The sequence below is a fragment of the Tyto alba genome, unplaced genomic scaffold (assembly GCF_018691265.1).
Source record: "Tyto alba isolate M040663 unplaced genomic scaffold, T.alba_DEE_v4.0 Super-Scaffold_6, whole genome shotgun sequence".
Taxonomy (NCBI): Eukaryota; Metazoa; Chordata; class Aves; order Strigiformes; family Tytonidae; genus Tyto; species Tyto alba.
In genome coordinates this window covers 27590483-27615478 of record NW_024881327.1, presented here as the reverse complement: position 1 = coordinate 27615478, position 24996 = coordinate 27590483, and the positions used below count along the sequence as shown (strand labels likewise).

At 40.0% G+C, this 24996-nt stretch overlaps 1 protein-coding gene across 6 annotated transcripts in view; it reads left to right on the top strand.

Annotated features, from left to right (window-relative positions):
- GABRB1 (gamma-aminobutyric acid type A receptor subunit beta1) overlaps nt 1-24996 on the top strand; it is a 136754-nt gene that overhangs the window by 50534 nt on the left and 61224 nt on the right. For all 6 annotated transcript variants that reach the window (XR_006167040.1, XR_006167039.1, XR_006167038.1 and 3 more), the window contains exon 4: nt 20514-20734. Coding sequence is in view for 3 of the 6 variants with exons in the window: in XM_042808270.1 (XP_042664204.1) it covers nt 20514-20734 (221 nt within the window). In the remaining 3 variants the exon portion in view is untranslated. The remainder of the gene's footprint in view (nt 1-20513; nt 20735-24996) is intronic.

Below are 24996 nucleotides of genomic sequence, written 5' to 3'. Positions count from 1 at the left end.
CTGCCAGTCTTGTAGAAGTGTTCCATTGCACACATCTGTCTCAGCCTTTAAAAGCCACTGCTGGTGCTATGCATTTTCCACACCTTTGAGAGCGCTTTTCAGCCATGTCTTAGCTGGTAATAGCTCAGGCCCACAGAGTGTCTCAATGATATGCTCTGACTGCCTGCACGATGATCAGTGCAGCTTTTATAGCCCACCACTACCCAGCAGAATGCACAGTTTGCATAAGAGGGAATCAGGATCCCCATACAGTAGCAGGCAGATTTCCCAAACTCCAGTTAACCAAGCCTGCTGCTGTCACACAAGGTTGGACCTAGAGTTCAGAACCCCACTCCCCATTCACCCCATCACTGCCCCAGCCCTTCTCTGCAACTGCCCCAGCCTGAATTAATCTCCTCAGTGATTAACTGGTCCTTCTGTGAATGACTGGGATAATGCTCAGTATTTCCAGCCCCACTTGCACATGAACAGTGAGGTTAACTTGTCCCTGATTTACCTGGCATACATCACTTAGTACACAGTAGGATCCTATTTCTTCTATCCCATCTGCATAAGGGGGACATATCAGAATCGATAAATATTCAGCTTTCTTCTTTTTTTCATCCCATACCCCAACAAGGTCTCAGTTTCTAAAATAATTCCTTATCATTAGTCTCCCAGTCTATGACCTTTCAGTATTGAACGTAACTCCACTTCTACTACCCCAGCATTCAAGATGATCATTGTGGTATTTTGATACTCTATGATGTTGACAGTGGCTCCTTACTTTAATATCAACTGCACATTTCATTGACACATTTTGATTTTTTGTGCTAGAGAAAATATAACAGAAAATAAGAATTGGTCCCAAATCTCATCCTTGGGGATTTCCACCTGTAATCTCCCTTGACATGTTTCTTCTGTGTCCAACACATGTCACTTGCACACCCCCTTTTACCCAGAATCTTAACCATTCTACTGTTTGTGCCGGTTTTGGCTGGGGTAGAGTTAATTCTCTTCACAGTAGCTAGTATGTGGCTATGTTTTGGATTTGTGCTGAAAACAGTGCTGATAATGCAGAGATGTTTTAGTGATTGCTGAGCAGTGCTCACACTTTTCTGCTCCTCACCCCACCCCACCAGCGAGCAGGCTGGGGGTGCACAAGAAGTTGGGAGGGGACACAGCCAGGACAGCCGACCCCAACTGACCCAAGGGATATCCCAGACCATACGGCATCATGCTCAGCAATAAAACAAGGGGAGAAGGCCGCTTCTGGGAAGGGAACTGGGCATCAGTGAGTTGGTGGTGAGTGATTGTGTTCATTTGCATCACGTCTGTCTGGGGTTTTATTTCTCTCTGTCTGTTATTTTCCTTTCCATTACAATTTATTATTTTATTTCAGTTCAGTTATTAAACTGTTCTTATCTCAAACCCATGACTTTTCTCATTTTTACCCTTCCAATTCTCTTCCCCCCATCCTGCTGGGGGGATGCAGGGGGGTGTGACTGAGCAGCTGTGTGGTATTTGGTTGCCAGCTGAAGTTAGGCCACGACCCTGTTCCTATACTAATTCCCATCTTCTCCAATTTAAATCACACAATCAGAGGTGTTTTACTGAACATAAGATAGTTGAGATCCACCACAACTCTTTTATCTAGGAAACCAATTATCAGAAAATAAGCAAGAATTGACATCTACAATTGCTGAGCACATGTTGCGTTTTATTCCATTACCAGCTGTTTCTACTTTTGACCCTTGTGGTCTTAAAAACAAACAAAAAAACCACAATCAACCAAAATTAACATCTTTCTTAAGGTTCCTTTGAGCAAAACAAAACAAAAAGCTCCAGCACAAAAAGAGTTAGCAATTACTCATCTCAGGCCTCAGATACAAATGAACCTTAATCTGAAACAATGCATCCTTTCAAACATGCTTAATCTAAAAGTCAAGTGATAGCAGCAGCAGCCTCTGCCTCCTAATTCATACACCAAAAAAGAGAATCCCATGGTAAATATTGAATTAGCTATAAAATCCAAAGACTTGCCGTCTGGAGAAAATTCTACATCCAGTATTATATTTAATAGATTCAGGACAAAAAATCCCCCCGCAATTATGATGAGTCACTAAATGGAAAAGATTACTTACAGTAAAACATTATATAAGATTTCAATTTTCTCAAAGACTCAAAAAATTAATATCATAAAGTTAAAAAAAAATCATATCTCAAATGGAAAAAATGTGGTGTGCTATTGACAACTGTAATGTAGAAAAATGTTATGAATGGGATCTCCTTAAAGATTTGCATAAAAATTCTAATTGGTTCTCCATTTCATTAAGAAAAAAAAAAATCTAAAAAATAGATACTATAGGATAATGAGCCCTTCAAGAAGAGCAAGTGGTACCATTCTGAGAATGCAATTAAAAAGCACACATTGTTACATTTTATGATACAGTCACTTAGTCTGCATGAGTTACTGTACTCATGTTTGTAATTCAGTTCTTGGGTAACTCTAAGCCTTCTTTTTCCATCCATTAAGCATAAAGACAACCCTGTACAATCATGTATTGACCTGAAATATAGAATGGTCCAGATTAGACATTCCCCATCCAGATTAACTCCTATGCCTGAGCCACAGCCCAGAGAGACATTTGCCAGCATAAAAGAATTACTTGTTCAGGTTTTCCCATGAGGCTTGAACCTAGGCAGAGCCCCCAGTACTGCTCTAACAGCACTCAAGCACCTACGTTCCTCTAAACAACTTCCATTTCAATTAGAACACTGGGCGTGTGAAATCAGGCGCAAGATTAAGTGAATTACCGATCATGGCAGCACAGTACAAACCAATGTAGTTTCCAGCCCTGCAGAGGTTCAGCAGATTAAAACAACTGAAGATCAAGCATAGATATGTGTTCCAATTTCAGTTCTGTAAGAAATTTAAGCCCAAGTCTAACTCTGCACACACAAGCCACGCTGTTAAAGTCAGTTTGCACACTTGATGTTATGTAATGACTGGGCATCACAACAAATCTCCCTCTGTGATTCCGGGTTTGAGTTGTTAATTGGTCCACTGGTTTATGGATTGATACCTGTCTACCAGAGAGAACTGTAGTAGGTCAGTGATTTTCTGCCATCTGTAAGAAATTGGATTGAAATTAGTTACTAATTGGGGTGAGACACTTCAACATAGGAAATACCAACCACCCGGGCCATAAAGTCATCTGCTGTAGGTTTCTGAAAATCTGGTGCTTCATAGTGTTCATAGCTCTCATAATGCCTGACAATGGCCCACAGTGATGTCTTGGTAATATTTGCAGCTGGGGAGGAAGCAAGTATAAATCATTTTTTGGGCTGACAGTGTTGAAACAGACTTCTAACCAGGTGGTGATTAATTCTCAGATTTCTGACTGTAAAAACCTGACACTGCTTTGAGCTGTGTTTTAAATTACTGTGTACTTTCATTTCTTATTCTTATGTAAGCAATATATTTATAATAGCAGACCACTGTCTTACAAGCAGAATGTTGCAATGGAATTATCTAAAACTGTCTATGTCTGTTTTAACACTTGCAAACATGATCCTAAATGTCTGCGGGTGTCTCAATTACATATATTTTGCTACAAGCGGTAAGACTTAATCTTGGACTCACTGCTAGAACTGGGTGCTGTAACCATAGTGATTTCCTTTCAGATGCTAGACTTTGACTTGCCATGAAATGGAAAAGGAAAAGGCTTGGGGAGAGATTTAAACAGTTCATGCAACATTGAGCTGACACCTACTACTGAACCTACGTTGATGCTGTAGAAAATAAGTAAAAATAAGTATATTTATGATAAGCAATATTTGCATACAGAATTTGAGAAGAAATACAGTTAAAAACTGACTAAAACCAGGATTAGAGAACTGAAATTGTTCCTGTAAATACAAAAAAGAAGAGAAATTAAAACACTGTTCCCACACAGAACGCTTATCTTACACCTAACAGATTCCATTACAGATAAGCTTTTCTCAAACATCACATTGGTGATATAGGAGAGGGTATATGATGAAAACCAAGTGCTGGGCAGGGACCAAGCTTTCTTAGATGCCCCCTGAGATGAAACATAAATCAAAAGAGTTTTATCCATGTCACAAAACTGCGGAAGCTACTGTTACAGCAGGAGACATACAATACTTTACTAAGCCTACTGAATTTTGTTTTGCTATAGCCAAAACCAAGTTATTCTCCCATCCTGTCCTCTATACATAGGCTTAAGAAGCATTACCATTCATCTGGCTTCCTTAGAACAGCAGGACTGTCATGATGCCTAAGACTTGAGGTTCATTTAAAGTCTTATCTCCACTGATGACCAGCATCAAATACTACATAAAGAGATAGAAGAATCCTCTAGCACACAGAAGTGGAATAATATCCCTACAATGTTATTTTCATTCTGACCCACAACAGAGAAGTTATTTTACCCTGAACCATTCTAATTTATATTCCTCTCAATATTTATTTACAACACATTGTCCTAAGCCTGTTCTAATGAGTGCAAATTAGGTGTCAAATTCACTTTCATTAAAAATAGCAAGCTGAAAATCATGTCAGGAAAGTAATTGATTTCACTCAAATTATGAAAAACTATGGGAGATCTCTCCCTGAGAACACTGGTGAGTGCTGGAGTGAGACCCACTTCTGGTCTTGTGCTCTAGGGTTCAGAGTGGGTGGGAAAGGAGGCAGGACTATCCATTTCTGATTATCTGCTAACACACATTGTTAGAGCAAGCTGTTCAGGTCCCAGAGTTATTACCTGATTTTCTATACTGTTCTGAAAAAAATGGACTATTGCATCCGTCAAGTTTGCTGTAGGGTGTGTCAGAAAGCCAATCTGGTGAAAAGAATTAAATACTAGGGTGAGAGTTAGCAACAAGAGGCAGAGATGTCTCTAGTTGTTTCCCAACCACCATTCTCCACTCCATTCATTAGCTTTATGATTATTGTCTGTGAAGAGACAATCTCCAGGGAACAGATGTTCATATTATCCTGAGATACCTAAAGATGTTGTAATCAGCTGAAAGCAAGCAGGAAGATAAATTATTTGGTAGTTTGGTAAATTTATTACTATAGTCTAACATATAAAAGTCATTCCTGTTATAAATAAATGAAAATCTAAACATCCACTCAGATACAACAGATCCATCTGGGAAGTCCTGTGACTAGCCAGAATGTTTATCTCTAAGCATTCACTGTCTACTGATGCAAACCCACTGATTCTATAACTATTTAATCAAGCTTTGTGCAATTGGGTATGGCAAATAATAGGCAATATATGGAAAAAGTTCATCCTGCTAAAGCCAGACTTGACTACATCTACACCATACAATCAGGAACCTTAACTGAAGCCATTTGCCATATTGCTTCAAAGCTTTTGTTGCTGCATGGCGTGGTGCTGCATCCTACTTTGAGCTGGAGCACCACTTACCTGATCACCTGTAAGAGCCTTATCTCTCATTAGAAGTCACCAGGCAGAGCCACTTCATCATACTGAAGAACACCGAGACTCGTTGCCATTACCACAAACAAGAAAAACCTCCCATCATCTCCATCTTGCTCATGTCATGAACAATGGCGTGACTCAGTCACCTCTGCCATACACCAAAACTGCCAAACAGCTAGTCTCCCATCCCAGTTCAGTTTCTTACTATCATCCCCTCCTTGCCACAGACCATCTTTGTAGGTGGCAGGAGAAGAGCTACATCTGTCCCATAGTTTACTCCTCTGCCAGGAATGCTGCTTCACTTGACACTGGTTTCCGTTCATGTCCACAACCACCTCATTCATCAGCATTGTCTTCAGAAAAGCCAAACCTTCTGGACGTCTACACTTCCTATGCCTCTGCCACCAGTGCCCTTGATTGGTTCTGTAATAAGTTAAGCCAGTCCAACAAAATGCCGTAGTTGGGAAAACAATACATTTTAGCTTTAAACGATAGCGGCACAGACCTAGGCTTCACATAGTTTGGCCAGCTGCATGCAGAACTTCTCTGGCTGAATACAAGTGGATTTAGTGGAAGATGAGTCTTTCTACTCAGTTTCATTAAGGAAAAGAAACAGAGAAGTAGCCTTATTTCTAGAACTAGGAGTAAATGCATAGGCACAATTTGAAATACTTGTTTCACTCCTGAAAACACACTGAATTTCCATTCCTCTATGGGATGGAAATTGTCTAATTTGAAAGCAGTGAAAATTTACCAGTGACAAGCAGCTGTTTGATTGTTTTTAAATGGAAAAAACTCGTGAGGACTTTTAGTTGACATGGTTAAGGCACTGCAGTGACTCCAAAAATTAAAGCCCCAGAAGAAAACATTGCCTGGCCAACAGCCCGTGGATTTAGCATCCCTCAGCCCTCAATAGCCCCTCTAGCCTATATCATGTCAATTGCAATAAATGAAGGACACACCAAACCTATGCCTTCTGTCAGTGACCATGACGTATGGGTCCCTGTGAGATGTTTTAACTTCACGCTTCATTCTTTGACACAGCTGTCCCTAAAAGGCACCAAGAGAAGTGAAGCTGTGTGCAAGAGCACTGCTATGTGTACTTCTGCTGGCCTCTCAGGATTGGCCAAGAAAATGAATATTTCAGAAAGGGGCGGGGGGGAAACAAATTAACAAAAAGACCTCAACAAACCAACACCATACTTCTCTCATCAAGGCTTCCAGCCCACCCCTCTCAGAGATCACCATGCAGGACAAGCTTCACAACAGTGCCTCAACATTCAGTAGTAGGCTGTAGAAATCACGGAAAAGCTGAAGGGTCAGACTGGCTTTCCTTGTTTTTTCAAAGATTTTGGATGTGAATTCTTTTTTTCCCCCCAGTTAATAATCCAGAGCTAAATAATACTGAAACAGCCAACTGGCTGCTGAGCTCCTGCAGTATTTTAATGTTGTGAAAACACTAATAAACTTACATAGCCAATGCAAGATAGCACATAGGCCATTAGGTGCCAACCCACAGACCTTGGGTGCCACAGCCCTGGCAATAGATCTGAGCTGCTTCTGTCACTCTGACCCGAAGCTGTAAAACAGTTTTACACACGTAATAAACCCAGTCTCTGCTGTAACCACATTGCTAACTCATTCTGGTGCATCCTGACCTCCTCTGACTAGCAAACATGAAAAATGCAATGGCATTTGCCTTGGTTGAGAACAGAGGTAGGTGTGCTCTATGATCTTTCACAAGTCCTTAAGTTTTTCTTGCCTCATTTTTGGGGCTGCAAAACGCACTCCAGAACTGTAGTTTCACAGCTGCTCTGAGTTTCCCTGCCTTCCTCCTTTGCTCCTCGCTGTCCTTTCCAGCCCCAGCATCAGAGCTTGGGTAGCTGTGGTGGGGACAGGACCAGGGAATCTACCTACGTAAAAAAAACCCACACCAAAATAGTATTGACAGGGTTAATTTCTAACCTGGATCAATTCCCTACACTTCCTGACTAGTTATTCAGAAGTGTCTTGGCACACAGGAAGGGATGGATATAGTGGTTTTCTTGGACTTCAGTGAGGTAAAAGCCTTCTGAAATGTCAGTCTCAGAGAGAGGTTTTATTGCCGTAAGCGTTAAAGAAAACAGATTTGGGGGTTGCTTTATTTATAATTTCATTTGCAAGAACACACTTTCCCAGATTTTCAATGTATTGGTGCCAATGCCAACTTCCTGCACTAAGCTACTCAGTTCTCCAAATTACTATTCCTATGTTCTCCCTAGTTACATATTTTGCAGGAAAGAGAGCCTGGACTTCCATATCCCAATCAGTACTCAAGAGTATTATTCACATGCCTTCAAGCCAACTGATGAGTTATTATTTGCTCTTGCTTGTTTTTTTTTTCTCTCCTAAAATGCCTACATATACTATAAAATGTTTCGAAATGTGGATTCCCATAAAACTGGCAATGGCACTGAATTTGTAGGGTCTTAATCAGATTAATCATATTAAATTGGCCAACTTAATTAGTTATCCAATTGGTTATGCCATTAGTAAGATAAAAATAAACAAGGTCCTTTATTATCAACACTCTAAAAATACCCTGGATTCTGCTCTGAGGATTTAAGTGTCAATGATGCATGCATCTAAAGGCAAACTGATTCCCTGCAACAGCCAAAAGCAAGTTTTCCACAGAAAATTTGCATCAGTGTTGTAAACTCATCAACTATGATGTTAGATTATCATGTAAGCAGCTTAATATTTAAATTATGCTAATGAGTAATCACATGAGGAAGATTTTTCCTCAAGCTGCCTTTTGTAGAGACATCCCAGATGCAAAGCAAGTATTTACAGTACACTTCGTTTTCAGTGACCACAAGATGACAGAGTTCAGGACCTGGAGGACAGCTGGGAAGATGAGCAGTGGAGTTAGGACCCTGGGCTTTTCAACAATAGAATTTGGCTTGTTTGTGTAATTGTTAAGTAATATTCCCCAGCACGCAGTCATCAAGCAGAAAAGGTGGAGGCTGAATTTTAAAGAAAACTAGGAACAATCCACCATATTACGCAGGAGAGCCAGAATTTCAGCAGAAAGCCTGCCTGGCTAAGACAGGAGCTTCTTGATGAAGTGTACAGGAGAAGGAAACAAGGCAACAGAACTTGCAAGAAAACCAACAACCAACCACAAACCAATTATTTGTTGTTGAACAGGCTCAGAAGGTGAGGAGAAAGAGTTGCCTTCTCTATGAGAAAGCAGCTCAAATGCATGGAGCTCTGCCTTGGGATGGGTCAGGGGTCAGCCAAGAGTTTATGGGTCAAGATTAACAGCCAGACCAACAGGCATGCTGTTGTAGTAGGTATCTACTACAGACCTCCCGACCAGGAAGACAATGTAGATGACCCTTTCTTCCAACAACTGGAAGAAGCCTTATGTTCACAGGTCCTGGTCCTCATGAGAGACTACCCACCCTGATACCTGCCAGAAGGATGATACAGAAGGGCTCAGGTAATCTAGGAGACTTATTGAATACATTGATGGCAACTTCCTGGCACAGGTAGCTGAGAAGCTTATGTGGTCTGCTGGACCTCATAGTTACAAGAGGGAAGAACTTGTCTGAGATGTAAGTCAGAGGCAGCCTTAGCTGCACCGACTGTGAGATGGCAGAGTTCAGGATCCTGAGAGGAGGGAAGAGGGTAAAAAGCAGGACCATGGCCCTGACTTTCAGGATTGCAGCTAAAGCTACATCTGACTTCCATGTCTTGGACAAGTTCTTTCTCAATCTCAAGAAGTCCCTTACAACCTAAATGATTCTTTGCTTTGCTTCTGTGAAGCACAAAAGTATTGCCACAAAGCACAGGTAGATCTGGAAGTACAAAGAGACAGGGTATCAAGAAACGCTTTTGTAGGTACATTAATTGGAAGAAGAAGGTGAGGGACAACAAGGGTCAAAAGGTACTTAGGAGTTGACAGATATAATTTCAAGACTGCTGCCTACCTTTGTGAAAAATGTGTGTTAGCAGGCAGGTCTCTGATGATAGGAAAGAAAACAAATATTATACCCATCTCTAAGAGAGGCAATAAGGAGGGCCCAGGGAGCTCTAAGCCTCACCTCAGTCCCTAGAGAAATCATGGAACACATCCCTCTGTAATCTGTTTCAAAGCATATGCAGGATAAAGTGGTAGGGAGACAATCTTGAAAGACAAAGGAGTCCAAGAAGGCTAGACATTCTTCCAGAAGGAAATCTTAAAGCAACAGGAGCAGCACGTACAGGACAACCAGGTAATCAGGCCCAGTCGGCATCGGTTTATGAAAGGTAGATCCTGCCTGACTAACCTGATCTCCTTTTATGACAAGGTGGCCCACTTAGTGGATGAGGGAAAGGCTGTAGTTGTTTTCCTGGACTTCAGTAAAGCTTTTGACACCATTTCCCACAGCATTCTCCTGGGGAAGCTGGGTGCTCACAGTTTGGATGGGTCTACTCTTTGATGGATAAAAAACTGGCTGGATGGCCAAACCCAAAGAGCTGTGGTGAATGGAGTTAAATCCAGTTAATGGCCAGTCACAAGTGGTGTTCCCCTGGCCTCAGCATTGGGGCCAATTCTGTTTAATGTCTTTATTAATGGTCTGGAATAGGGGAGTGCACCCTCAGTAAGTTTGCAGACAACACCAAGTTGAGCAGAAGCGTTGATCTGTTTGAGGAAAGGAAGGCTCTACAGAGGGATCTGGACAGGCTGGATAAATGGGCCAAGACCAACTTTATGAAGTTCAGCAAGATGAAGGTCCTGCACTTGGGGTCACAACAATTCCATGCAATGCTACAGGCTTGGGGAAGAGCGGCTGGAAAGCTGCCTGGCAGAAGAGGACCTGAGGTGTGTTTGTTGACAGCTGACTGAGTATGAGTCAGCAGTGTGTCCAGGTGGCCAAGAAGGCCAAAAGCATCCTGGTTTGTATCAGAGATAATGTGGCCAGTAGGACTGGGAATGGGATTGTCCCTCTGTACTCGGCACTGGTGAGGCCACAACTCAAATCCTGTGTCCAGTTTTGGGCCCCTCACTGCAAGAAAGACTTTGAGGTGCTGGAATGTGCCCAGAGAGAAGGGCAGCGAAGGTGGTGAAGGGTCTAGAGCACGTCTTATGAGGAGCAGCTAAGGGAAATGGGATTGTTTAGTCTAGAGACGAGGAAGCTGAGGGGGGACCTTATCACTCTCTGCAACTACCTGAAAGGAGGTTGGGCAGCAAGGTGGGTGTCAGTCTCTTTTCCCAGATACAAGTGATAGGATGAGAAGAAATGGCCTCAAGTTGAACCAGAGGAGATTTTGATTGGATATTAGGAAAAATGTCTTCACTGGAAAGATTATCAAGCATTGAAACAAGCTGCCCGGGGAAGTGGTAGAGTCGCCATTCCTGGAAGTATTTAAAAGACATATGGATGTGGTGCTTAGGGACATGGCATAGTAGTGGACTTGGCACTGTTAGGTTGATGGTTGGACTCAGTCTTAAAGGTCTTTTCCAACCTAAATGATTCTATGGTAATTAAAATTGTCACTGCAGATCTACCACAGGCAAATCATACCTGATCAATCTGACTGCCCCCTACAATGTGGAGGCTGTCTCCATGGATGAGGAGAACAATGGATGTAACTTGATTTTAGTCATGCTTTTGACATTTCCCAAGACATTCATATTTGAAAGCTGAGGAATGACATGCTGGGCAAGCGGGCTGTTAGATGGGTTGAAAATTAGCTAGCTGGACTGCCAAGGGCTCAAAATACAGTGATTAATGGTTTGAGGTCAAGATGGCAGCCAGCAACAAGCAAAACAATCAGCACTAGAGCCAACACTCTTCACATCTTCATAAGTGGCACAGAGTGCATCCTTAGCAAGTATATGGATGAGTCTGCATCAGGGAGAGTGGCTGACACAATCAAGGGCAGACCTTCATTTCAAGTGACCTTAATAGAGGATTGAGCTAACAGGAAAGTCAGAGTTCAGCAAGAATCACAGAGGTCAGCCTCTTGAGCAGGTTGGAAACTGTTTAAGCAGCAGCTGAATACAAGCAAAGTGCACTCTCATCATATGTGAACTTCATACTAAGCTTCACTGGCAGGGGTGCGGTCAGCACAGAGGGAAGTCATTACCCTCCTGTATTTTGTAATGGCAAGGCTGCACTTGCAACAGTGTTCCCCATTTCTTTCCTCCCCTGCTTCAGGGAGGATACTGAGAAACTGGAAAGGGTCCAGTGGAAAGCAATCAACATGGCCAGGGCCCAGAGCACATAACCTATCAGGAGAGACAGAGGAGATTGCCTTGCTTAGTCTGGCAAAGAGACAGAGGGAGACCTCATGGCAGCCTACAACTGCTTGAAGTAACTCATACCTAGTCTGTATAGAAGTATATTGGTAAAAATGTTACATACATATATATGTTAAGGCATTAAAAAAAAAAAAAATCAGTAGCTCTTGTTACAATGTTAGTCCAACCTCATATTATATATATGTAACTTCCCTCCTACATTGTTCAGCATCTTCTGGAGCCAAGGAGTCTGTCCATGGTTTGTCTTCACTACTAATTTCTAACTCATAAGCTTTGCTTAACATAACTCTGTGCTGTGCTTAAGGGTTGTAGGGGTTTTTCTTTTACCGTACACACTCAGCTAGCTTGTCCTGTGACTCTAATTCATTTTTTACATTGCTGACATTATTGTGCTTGTGTTCTCTTCAACTTTCTGTCCAGTGCTTATAAGATTTCTGGTACTGTTATCACTTATACATTAGCGTTCAAGACAAAATTCAGCAAACCTCTCCCATCTGCTCCTAAGCTAGCAATCAGTTCAGCTTTGCCTGCAGCACTGTGCATTGACACCACAAGGAATTCTTCTGAGCTCTTAGCACTGTGTCATCCTCCTTAGACATTCAGTGCATTTAGTAATGGTCTCATAGTTCAGCCCTGCTGAGCTAGATGGAAATTACAACAACAACAACAAAAAAAAAAAAAAAACCAAAAAAAAAACCATCAAGTGCTTCAGAAACAATTTTTGTTAGAAAAAAAGCTGCTTTCCAATTATCTTGCCTATAGGTAGCAAAGGAAGTGTGGTTTAATTAATTCTCCACTCTTCCATAGTGCTTTGCCTTTACAGGAACTTTAAAAGTGCTCCATCCTTCCAATCTATCCTTTTCTTAGTTTGCTTTACTCCTCACATCACATTCCGTGTTGTAGACCCTCAGAGATGATCTGTGCCCACCTCTTTAGGATTCAGTCCCCCAGTCAGAAAGGAGCCATCTCCACGTAGTCCACACAAGAACCAGTGAAGTACAGTTTCCTCCCAAATGCCCAGCCCCACTCCTGTGTAATGGTGCTTCCAGTCCAAGCTGGCTGAAATGCTTTGGAACAGAAGTTAAAGCTGGACATTTCTTTTCCTTGGAGTGCTTGCTCCACCTGCTTTGCAGAGAGGACAGCACTACTTGGGCACAATGTCACATTCCTCAAGTATCATCCCACCATTCCGTTTTATGCCTGCATATGGACAAGTTTTTGCACAACTCACACAGGAATCCTAGAACTTCCTCAACTTCAGCACAAAGCAGCATATAATACCTAAAACACCTTTGCCCTATAGTTGCTGACACCTGGACTTGAACACTAACTGGACACCTCAGATACAGACATCCAGGTATGGACCACCTGGATAAGTTGGGTTTGGTTGGTTTTTTTTGGCAAAAACTTGCTTTCAGCTGCCTCACAGAGAGAAATGCCTAAGAGAAAATATGTTTGTATCTTACTGCTGTCTATATTTGCTTTTAAAAGATGTATCTGTACATGGAATAACATGTTGGTCCGTGGGTTACTTGCCAGGAAGAAGCTTCTCTGCTCCTTTGTTTTCCCTTCAATTGTTCTTTATTCAACCCTGGGTGCTCTTACTGGAGCCAAAATATAAAGGGCACTGTTATTTGTTGTCTGTAAAAATATATGCACACATTGAATACAGGTACCCTATATGCCAGAACACTTGTAGTTGTTTACTCCAGCATTCATTACAATGCCACCTTACTTAAGTACATATATGTCCTGGGCCATATTTTTCCCTCCCCTGAAGCACCTTTATGGCGTTATTACCCTCTAAATAGAGAAGGTTACCATCTTCTAAAGCAAAATAAAATAGCATGGGAATAGATATCATTACTTGTTTCCTACAGGTACTAAAAGTGTTTCATTGAGGGAATGTAAATCATACCACAGGCATCATCTGATTCTTCTGTCAGCAATTAGCACAGCCACTTAAGACAGATATAGTATTAATTTGTGCTGTGAACAACATTATACCGGTGTATCTCATTGCTACCCCAAACAGTGGGTTATGTGGCTGGAAGTTTGAAGTGCAGCTGGGAATCCTATAGTGATTTTTAATCTTTCTTAAAGAAGCTTCCATCATGCAGTGAGGATAACAACAACATATCTGTTAAGACTACCTTACCTGCTACATTACTTTCCTGCCAAGTTTAGCAAAGCCCACTCCTAACCAAAAGCAATTCATATTAGTATTTAGTAACTTCATCTCTTTTCTTCCTATACAAAGAACAAGTGGCACATTCAGGCCTCCCAGGTTAGCACAGCTCAAATAAGAGAAAAAAAGCAGAGGGCAAGGCGATGGGATATTTATCCAAAGTACAGAAGTCCTTACTCTTCTTCTCCCCATGAGGCAAAGTAGAACACATAAGATAAAACTGGGATTTTACCATCCTCTATGTTAATTACTGCCAAACCAGTGGAACACAACTATCATAACAATCTATTTAAATGCCAGAAGCAGTAATAAATACTTCTGCTAATTATTATTACTAAAACACTGAACAAAATGCAACAAAATACATAGTCTGCTGTTGTAACTGAGAAACTTTTTGCCTTTTGGTTTGCTTTTTCAGCAATGATTGAAGACATTTTATGTAATTCTAATCCCATTGCAGTTAAGGGGACTTCTACCCTGAAAGCAAAGAGTAATATTGGATCCCAATGCAGTAATGATGAGCGCCTTCATTTCCAGCATGCTATTCTTATAATGAGTCTAATCTTGTTCCTGGCTGTGCTTTGAGCAATAAAGGCCGTCATCATTACAGCTATGCGGACTCCTGCCAGATCTCTACTTCTTTCTGTAAGACACAGCTGTGATGCCACATACTTAATTTAATTGTGAAGTTATAAATGCCAACAAGGTTTATGAAACATTTCTCTGGAGAATTGTCAGCACATTTGTAAATCAAAAATGAAAGGCACTTCACTAGCAACTAGAGCTACCAACTGGATCAAACAAAATAACAATACCTTGCACAACTTTTTCTCCTACACAAATCTCAAATCTACAAATGATTTGCAATTTCCTTCCAGAAAACTTCATTTTGGCGAAAGTTAAGCTTGCCGTGGGAAAATTCTGATCCTGTTAAAAAACCAAAGAGCTTCTCTCAGAAAAATAGAAGGCTTTTACTCTATTGTCCTGGAGTCAATGGAGCTTCCTATCTTGTTTCCCCTGACAGAAGTGTAGTTCAGAAGAACCACAGCCTCCTGTGAACCAGGCCACTGAATAATTTGAGTACCTGCTGCTTCCCCCCTTCTCCCACTACTTTGGGCTGAAGAGGGGAACTGGATAACATATGCTGCATCAGTTTTCACTGAAAACAAAACCAAAAGGAACACTGAAATATGTCCTTAGAAAGGAAGGCAAATACAATTGATCCACTGGTGTGCACATCCCTAACTCCCTGGCTTCCTTGCTCAACTGGACTACAGACTTAATATAGAGATGTAGTTGCCCTGACATTTTTAGAGAAGAGCATGAGTAGAACCAGTATTTTATTCCTCCATAATTTCAGTTAAAATGTTTTTCCCTAATTTCTGTGCAGTATCGGGAGTTCAGCACCAAGTATAAATGGGAAATTATACCGGATTTCTAAGAAAACAAAATACAACCAAAAAAAAACAAGAAAAAAAAAAAAAAAACACACACACGCACAAAAACCACCCCACACCCAAAAACTACATCACCATTTTCATTCTCTTATCTTAAAGTATCTCTTTGTCATGTGAGGGTATAGATCTTCATAGGAGTTCCAAGATAAGACAGCTAACTATTGCTAAACAAACACTAACAGCTACTTCTGATGCATTAGCATGCTTACAACTTATGAATGAGTGTGCTTTTTTACAACTTGCAAATTCAGCACTTAACATTGTCTCAAAACTCTGCCCTTCCCATTCTTGTTAGTATAAGATAAATACAGAAAATAATCTTTCCCAATTAATAACAGCTTGCAGTCACAGCAGGATTTACATATATTGCTGTTCTACATTTATGACCTTATTGCAGTCAATACGATCATCACTTCATATTTAATTTTAAATTGCAATTTCAGTTATGTTTGTCTTGATTAAGTTACACTATATTTGAATTGCATTGCATCTCATTTTCTGTGATGCTGTTAGATATTTGATTATTGGATGGTTCCCAAGGATAAAATGTAAATTTAAGATCGTTTGAGTGTACTGTACGCATCCCACAACTATCAATATACACTGTTATCTGTTGAAAGTATGACATTGATGTGTTTTGCTGCATAGTGCCTTCATGTGCAAACCCACCTAGAGATCTAGCATTTGATATTGAATTGATCTATAACAGCTAAATATTCACAAGATAGCAAAAGTTAGTAAACGAAAGACTAGGAACTGCATCCACATTGCTAATTTTTAGCTGGTAAGACTTTTGGAGTGCGCTTTGATATTCAGTTATTACATAAATATATCACAATGTGCTAAGCTGTTTTTCAATGCATGAAATGCTAAAATAACTTAGATTGAGGCGGCCACCTTGGAAAGAAGAAAAATACAAAAGGTCTTTTAGATCACAAAGCTGAGCACTGCAAGTTAAAAGATTCCTTGTTTTCCCCTTAAAACACATATATCTGGAATTTATGAAAGATGAAGCAACCGCCAATAAAACAGAAGTTTCCAGAGTCCATAATTCAACTGATAAGCATGGTAAAGTACCAGTTCTGTGTCTCCCAGAAGGTTAGATTGTAATATAACAATGTATTCCACATTATATTCTGCTGTGCTGAACTGGTAAACCACACAGTGGAAATTACCAAGTCCAAATTATCTAGCTATTTTAATTCATCTCTATTGCTTTCAGAGAGCTACAAAGGTTTAACAGGAAAGAAAAATTCCATTATTGCCCTTACATTATCTGTACATATTGCACAAAAAAGATTAGGGAACCAAAAAAAATAGAAATAGAATGAAAATGTAGTACTGTATGGGAACTCCCCAGCCTATTACTTACTGGAGCTATAAATTGTTCTTCTCACTTCAAGTGCAATATGCATCAGTGGTCCATTCATTGTCTTTACTACAAGAAATTTATATTACCCAAGTGAACTGTGAAGCTTGGTACCAATATTTATTTATGAGGCTGCTTAAATTCAGATTAAGAAATAATTTCCCATTTTGAGTAAAATAGGCTAGTTTCTCTTACTCACATTTTCACAGAATCTCCCTTACCTAGGACAAGCATGTAGTTGTCTTAGCAACCTAATGCACCTTATTAAAACAGATTGATACACAGATTGACTTATGTTATAGTACACATCTATACACTGTCACATTTCCAGTTTGATACAAAGAAATAAGAAATTTGCACAATTACTAAGAAAACCCCCCACTCATTCTAACAAATCAGAATTCATCACATGAAAGGAGAAAAAAAAAAAAATCAATACACATCAAAACAACTTTATCATTGGTGCTCAGACATTTACTGCTAGGAAGGTTGACTATGCGCTGAAAAAGCAGGGAGGCACTTGTGGAAAGCACAGACAGCTCAATTAAATCTACTGAAAAAAAAAGTTGGGCAAAAAATATTTAGTGTGCTTCTTTAAAAAAAAGTGAAATATTTTTTAAAACAAAGCTTTTAAAAGAACGGTTATCTGCAGAAACAGATTCTCTTTTTTATTTTTACATTGGGCCCTGCTTTTTTAACTCATCATTAGAAATTCTTAAATAGAAAAGTTAAACATAGTCTTGATTTATTTTCATAGCTAGACTGATGCCTGAGATCTTGGGAAGCAGTCATAAAAAGCTAAAGAAATTCTGCAGCCAATTACCACTGTAGATATGAAAGATTCAGAAATTACTCATACACTGTAGAACTTGAAGCCACAAAACCCCCAGCAAATTTTACAGGGTAGAAGGCAAGTAGTCATTAAATCCTCACTTCACTTGGATCACTGTAAAATATAAAAAATAATACAGAAACCTCCAAGATCTGGCTAGCCGTATGGTTTGCTGGCATTTCATTCTTCACTGATGAAATATGAGAAAGGTAAGGCTATATTCCATTTAAAAAAATAAGAAAATATATGACCATATAATTTGGGTTATTATAGTTTAGATATAATTTGCTTATTAAAATATCCTTTAACTATGCTTTTAAAAATAAGAACTTACAATAACAGGTACTCTCACAATCATGGTATATAACTCTTCATTTTCCTCATTAAAAGACTGAATGAGTAACACCCCACATTCTGGGGAATGGAAAGAAATAGATATTCTTCCTGAGTTAAGATACACTGAGATTGCTTTAGGATGAAGCTCAGATTTATTTTTCCCCATTAACACTTGTTAGTTTTCCACATACTTCTACATAGTATAGCACAATTGCAGGGCAGAGTATCATACTCACTACCATAGTGTTACCAACAGCAGTATTCTGTATATAGCACAGCTGGATGAAATAAGATTTCTAAAGCAGACTACAATGCTAAAAATAGCAACTCGTATTCTTCTAGTACCCATAGCTAAGAGACAATTTTTTTTTTTTTTTTTCCCCACTTGATCGCATCCCTTAAGATCTCTTGTAGCTTATCTTGGCTATTTTTCTTTCTTGGTTGAGCTTTGAGAGCCACCACCTAGGGACCACTCTCAATTGTTAGCTTTTTTCCAGGACAGCAGGACAGTTCTACAAAAGCAGCTTTAAACTTAGTGAAAATATAAAGAAAAGCAGGAAGGAAAAAAAGATAATTATGTATAATTGGAATTTCTATTCCATCTGTGCTGGAGACTGCACAGGCTCTGCTGAATCAGGCAGATGATGTGGAGGATACCAAGTGAAGCACTGATCACTGCGGATTTAACTTGTATCAGCCATGTGTGTGAGATTTTCTACCTAAAGTTGCTTGAAATAGAACAAGCTGGAAAACAGATACACTGTATGAGAACTGCACCAGAATAGCAATTTTTTAAATAAAAATTTATTTTTTCCTCATCTAATTACCGTCTAGTCTCTGGGTCTGCATATGCATGAGGAACAAAGGGCAGGGATTTAACTTCTCTAAGTGTCTGCTTCTAACCTAAGTCTATTCAAATTCTTCATTCAAAAACTTGCCTCCTTGGGGTTCATCCTTCTCCATACCACTATTTAAATTATAAATCACTTATTCAGCAGAGCACAGCACACATCCCACTGCATTACTTTGTAGTTCCAGGCTTGACCAGCGCGGCCTGTAAAGCAGAAGCAGCTGTCCTGACATCCTCCTAGTTACCTAGGCCAGGGAAAAAACCTTATGCCTTTGGCATCCCACTCCTTGGCTCTGTCATGGGCAACCATCGTGTTGCAGGCCTGGAAAAGGGCATATCTATGAAATCCTTGCAAATCGGTGCACAGAACGGATGTGATTGCCCTATTGTATATCACCACTGATCATCAAGCCATGGCATTTCCCTCATACAAAACAACTACTGCAGGCCCAGGGCAAGCAAGAACAATATTTTCATTAACTTATTTTGCTGATAAGTCTATAGTTCATAGTTCTGCTAGATGCAACATTTCAGGCAGAAAGTCTTTTTGAAAGGTAACAACTCTGCTTTAATTTCACGGCAACGATAGTCTTAAGGAGCCACTGAGGATGAAGAGGGCAAAACACATCAGACAGCTTTTATGTTATTTCTTCAAAAATTAGAATCTAGGCTAGGATTTGTGAGGATGACAGAGGTAAGGTTTTTTCTCACAAAAGAAAGCATTACCCCTGACCATTTTTTTCAATAATATCTATAATTTTGCTGCTCTTCTACTGAAAAAAAAAATGCGTGACAAAACAACCTGCCACTTGAAAAGGGGGCTGGGGGAGGAGATGAGGAAAACTAGTAGTCCACATACTGCTGTTCCAGTCATCTTTTAAGAACTCCATCAGCTACAGAGTACATGGGCTTTTCCACTTTAAAAATCACCAAATTCCCAGAAAGACAGACATGAAGTAGTAAATCAGACCAGAAGCATTTTAGAACAATTTATTTTCAGACTAAGTAAAAGCTGGAGAACTGCATAAATGATATTTCAGCTAAGCTACACAGCATGATAGTCAAGAAAAGGTGTTCATTTTCTGTGCGGTAATATCTGATTGCCAAGGACAGAAAGCACCACGTTCCCTGGGCTGAGGTGAGATGTGCCCATCTATCTAAGATCATAACATCTGGCAGCTCCAACATATGCAGAATGTAAAGTTGTCCCTTATACTTCCTGAGGTCATATTTTCTCTTCCTCAGGAGGTCTAGGGACTACTGGCCACTGCTGGCCTTTCTAGATTGTCAGGGAACCTCTCAGTATGAAGGGAGAGAATATTAAAAGAATGTCCTCAATGGTATGCAATGCTATTTGGCTGAGGTGAGCTAAACCCTGCTCTTTTCACATTAAAAAAAAAAAAAAACAAAAACAAAAAAAAACAAACAAACAAACAAAAAAAAAAACACTATCAGAAAACGTGCAAGTGTAATCCACAGACTGGAGACCCAAATGTACCATGTGTACCCTTTGGCTCAAGAGGTTTTAAAAGCCTTTGACAGCCACTGCCATCAGTGAGCAGTGTGAAGTTTGACAGTAACATGAACAGGCCAAGACTTACAATCATGGTCAATGACATCTTAATCCTTAAACTTTCTATTGCTACTAATACTCAATTACTGAGAGTTACCTAAAAATAAATTTCTGTTCAGTTAATCGGTATGCAAAATACAAATTCTTATTTCTTCCCTAGGACTACACCCTGACGATGTACTTCCAGCAGTCTTGGAGGGATAAAAGACTCTCTTACTCTGGAATACCTTTGAACCTAACTCTGGACAACAGAGTGGCTGACCAGCTCTGGGTGCCGGACACATATTTCCAAAACGACAAGAAGTCATTTGTCCATGGGGTGACAGTGAAAAACCGAATGATTCGACTCCATCCAGATGGGACCGTCCTTTATGGCCTACGGTACGTTGGGTTTTTTTAATCAGCTATATGGCTGTCCTGGCAGAACACAAGTTGTGATTGGTAAGTGCAGGAAGTACCAATGCTGCTCTTCCTCTCCTTTTTCCTGGTTGCTCAGTGCAGCTTTATAAGTCGGCAAATACTCAATCTAGACCACCACAATACACTCAAGGGTTTCCCACAGGGCATCAAAATTACCTTTAATAATTACAGCCATAACTAACAAAGCCTAATGCCTCTGTTTCTTTCAGCTCTTCTGAGCATGTTAACGCTACTGATGAGTTCTTTATTATGGTTCTTACCTGGTAATCAATCACAGCTTAGACAAATGCTCCCTTTCTGAAGTTTCTCCAGCAGTTCTTTGGAACAATGTAAAGTATGAGCTTGGGAGTCATCTAAAGACATGTCACCAACATTTGGTAGGGAATAAAAAAGAAAACATTTGTGAATTTATGTGAATTATTTAAAGTTTATCTATGTGTCTGAGTACAGGTTTTCTTTAAATTGCCTTGGTTTATCACTGCCTCTTCACACCACAACTGCTTCTTCATACAGTGCAACCTATAATCACCCCTGTAGATAAAAATATATTCTAAGATCTGAACAGTCACAATCTAATGATAAGGTACACAAATGTAAAATTAATACTAAACCAAGTTATTTGTTATGTTGAGATTGCTGCAAAGCCCGAGTAGGCTTTGCATTATTTTTAAAGTTAGGGTAACTTTGCTTGGAATGAAGATATTGCCTGTCTGAAACAACCTTTGATCACAGTTATCATTCAATAGTGAAAATAACATCCAGAAAATATAAACATGAAAGTATACTTCAGTTAGTCAGAAAAAAAGTCATAAAACATAAAACCTAGTTGAAATACCTCAGAATTGTACCTGGGGTAGGATTGGAAAAAAAAAAAAAAAAAAAAAAAAAAAAAAAAGAACTCCTGCGGCAATTAAAAATTAAAAGAATATTTATAATGGTTTGGGTTGGAAGGGACCTTAAAGATCATCTAATTCCAACACACACACACAGGTTGGGGAAAGATAACTTAGAGCTTACTGAAAATAAAAGTTTGAAATGACCTCTTAGCCTATAAAAACATAACCTTTTAAAACATAACACCACCAATGCACTCAGAGAAAGCCTTCCACTCCATAAATTCAAGCCTCACAAGAAACAAAAAAATCATTTAAAAATTATTATTTTGGTTCATCATGTGCTTTCATTTGAACTTGTCAGATTCACAGGCAGTGTATTAGTTGCTACCAACAACCACATAGGCACCTTAATATAGCCAGATCTGTTCTGGTACAGAAAAACTACTACTTCAGTTGTGAAAAAGAAAACAACGAACCCCTGAGGAAATAGCTGATAGACTACAGGCTGTCATTATCATCTGCTAAACAGAGCATTTGAAAAACACACCTTTCACATTGCCTTCAGACCTCCTACAGTTTCTTTCAATCAAACTGACTCCTGAAAATCAGCAGGGCAGTTGCCATTAGAGGACTTTTTGGCCCGAGAACTTTTAAAAAAAGTTTGAAAAGCTAAGAGCTAAATTTATTTACATTCCAGGATTTGCAGGGTGGCAAGAATGTACATTAGAGCCAACCCGTCCCTCACAAACAGTTATATACAACATAAACTACACCTAGTATTGTATGACATGCACGTGCTTCCAACACACATGCCACACATCTGGTATCAATAACTGTCTTCTGCAGAAACAGCAAAAGCAGCTGTGACACATCTGGTGAACCTGCTGCAAGTCCTCTCATGTGCTTCATCCACAAAGCACCAGCCTGGTCAAGAAGCTGTGACCTTGCCCGAGCACAATGCCTGTGCTCTGCCTCTCAGGGGTGGTCAGGCAAACCTCCAGTGCAGCAGCAGAGATGGTCACCTTCACATAATGAGGTTGCTGGTTCATATGATGAAATAGCCATTCACATTTGAATGGTTAAACAGCAGCTCTGCAACAGCTGCAGCTCTGCAACTTAAATAACCTATACAATACCTTGGTGCTCTCGGTAGGGAAACCAAACTAAACCAACTAAACAGAAAAAAACCCCACACTAATACAAAGGGCAACCTATATTCCACACACTTGCAGTCTAGTACTGGGTGATTCCAGTCTCCACCCGCACCCCTGCCTCATGCCCTTAACACACACTGGCACCGGGGCAACCTGGGCCTCTCCCAGGTTCCTGGGCTTCCCCACCTTCTCACCCCTGAGAAGGCAGCAGGGGCTTGAGGTGCAGCAGAGCCAAGTGTTGCCAGATGTGCCCATATCCAACGACAACGTTGTCATCACCAGCCACGTGCAGAAAGAGATGCTCAGCCATCCGGTCCTTCTCACAGCTCAAGCTGATGTGCCATGTTTTCTCTAAGGAAAAGGCAGCTGTTTAGACACCTCTAGTAAGCAGACCGGTCTGCCAGCTGCCAGTGGAAACACACATAGCATCCCCATCCCACAGGAAAAATCTGATCAAAGACAAAGATAACAAACGAGCAGAAGAAAGAACAAAGTTAAGAGAAAGTCAAGAGACATCGAAACAGGTTTCCTTCAACAGAGGGCAATTATTGCACTGTTTGCAATCTATTAATCAGTTTCCTCATGGTAATGAATATGCTTCTGTCAGCCTATAGATTACCTTTTGGTCATACAAATAGAAATTTCTTCATATACCATGTGACACAGTTGCCTCATGAGAAATACAACCCAAGAAAACACTGCGGAAAATGTTCTTGGGTAAAATTCAGAATTGGCTGGTAGAAATTTGAGCACAGCTGCAATCTTAATCTCACAAGTAGAGAAGAAACTTTGCAACAGATTAGCTTTGTTTAGTTTCTATGCAGTACAGAGCATGAAGACAGTATCACCAGCCCTCTGGCACTGGAGCTGTGACCTGTGAGTTTCACTGTCTTTGCTGAAGACAGAGCATTGGCCTTGCACGACTTGAACAATACAGAGAACACCAATTACACTGCAAACCAAGGTCTGCGTTCTCAACAAATTAGGCAGGGCCTTAAACCATCTCTCAAGGATGATTTAAATGCTCGATTTCCCTCCTTGCCTCCTGTTCTCCACACAAATCTTCTGTTTTTCTGTCCAGAGTTAAATGTTTCTTTTCAGGCTCAGATAGGAAATTTTACTGGCTTCTTTAAACAGGAATTGGAACAATCACAGCAGCTCTAAATAACCTGCTTTGCTTGCATCCATGTACTCAGCAGTTTGGCACTGATGCAATGTTCAGTCTCAACAGAGTTGAGGAAAAATAAAACAAGGTTAATCGTCTGACTTTACAGATGAATAAACAAGGGAAACACGCACCGAATATACTGGAATGGTTTTAGATCATATAACAAGGCATTATCAGTTCAGTATGTCTCTATTATGATATTATTTCTATGATGAAAAACACAGTCCCTTTAGCTATTTTTTCCAGTAACTTTCAGCTGCTATATGCCCACAGTTTAAAGAACTATGTGTGTCTATAAACTTGTGCAGACACAGAATACTCCTAAGCCTTCTGCCCTCTAAAACTGTGCATTGCTGTTGTGTCTCTTACCGAAAATGCTACTTCTGTTAATTATTCACAGGAGTGAATAATGCATAACATTACTAACCAAATAACTCTTTCATCCTATTGCCCAAGTAACTGAACACACATAAATATATTTAACTCCACATTAATATTTGCACTGAATTTCAAATGTGCCAGAGAAGTTGAATGTCGCTGTTAAGTATTATGTACCTGAAGTGCGTGATTCTTCAGTTCCTATCAAGTACTCCCACAAGCAGCTATTATTATTTTCTGTGGTGTAGCCACCTGCTTCTGAAGGGAAAGAAAAAAATCCCTTTGAGTCAATGTGCAAACCTGAAGCATTGTGAGGCTGGTGTCTAAGATACCTCTACCCTGATCCCAGCTGGTTTAAAATACAAGGTTATGTATTTTTATCCTACTTTTAATAAGTCATCAGCTCCCATTAGCTATAATGCTTTTGATACTATCAACATCTCATTACTTTTACTGCCTTTTCAGGCAAGATTCTCTAGAAATCTCTCCCGAAACTCTGGATTCTCAACAGATGCTGTTGTTTCCTTTGCTTGTCCTTTCTCCCCCTTTCCTGGGTAAGATAAGACATATAATCTGTATTTAAGATATTTAAGGAAATACTATTAATTTATTGCACTGAATTCCATATTCAAATTCTTATGTCATGATATCAAGAATAGAAGTTCTGATTTAAATCACCCTTCTCCT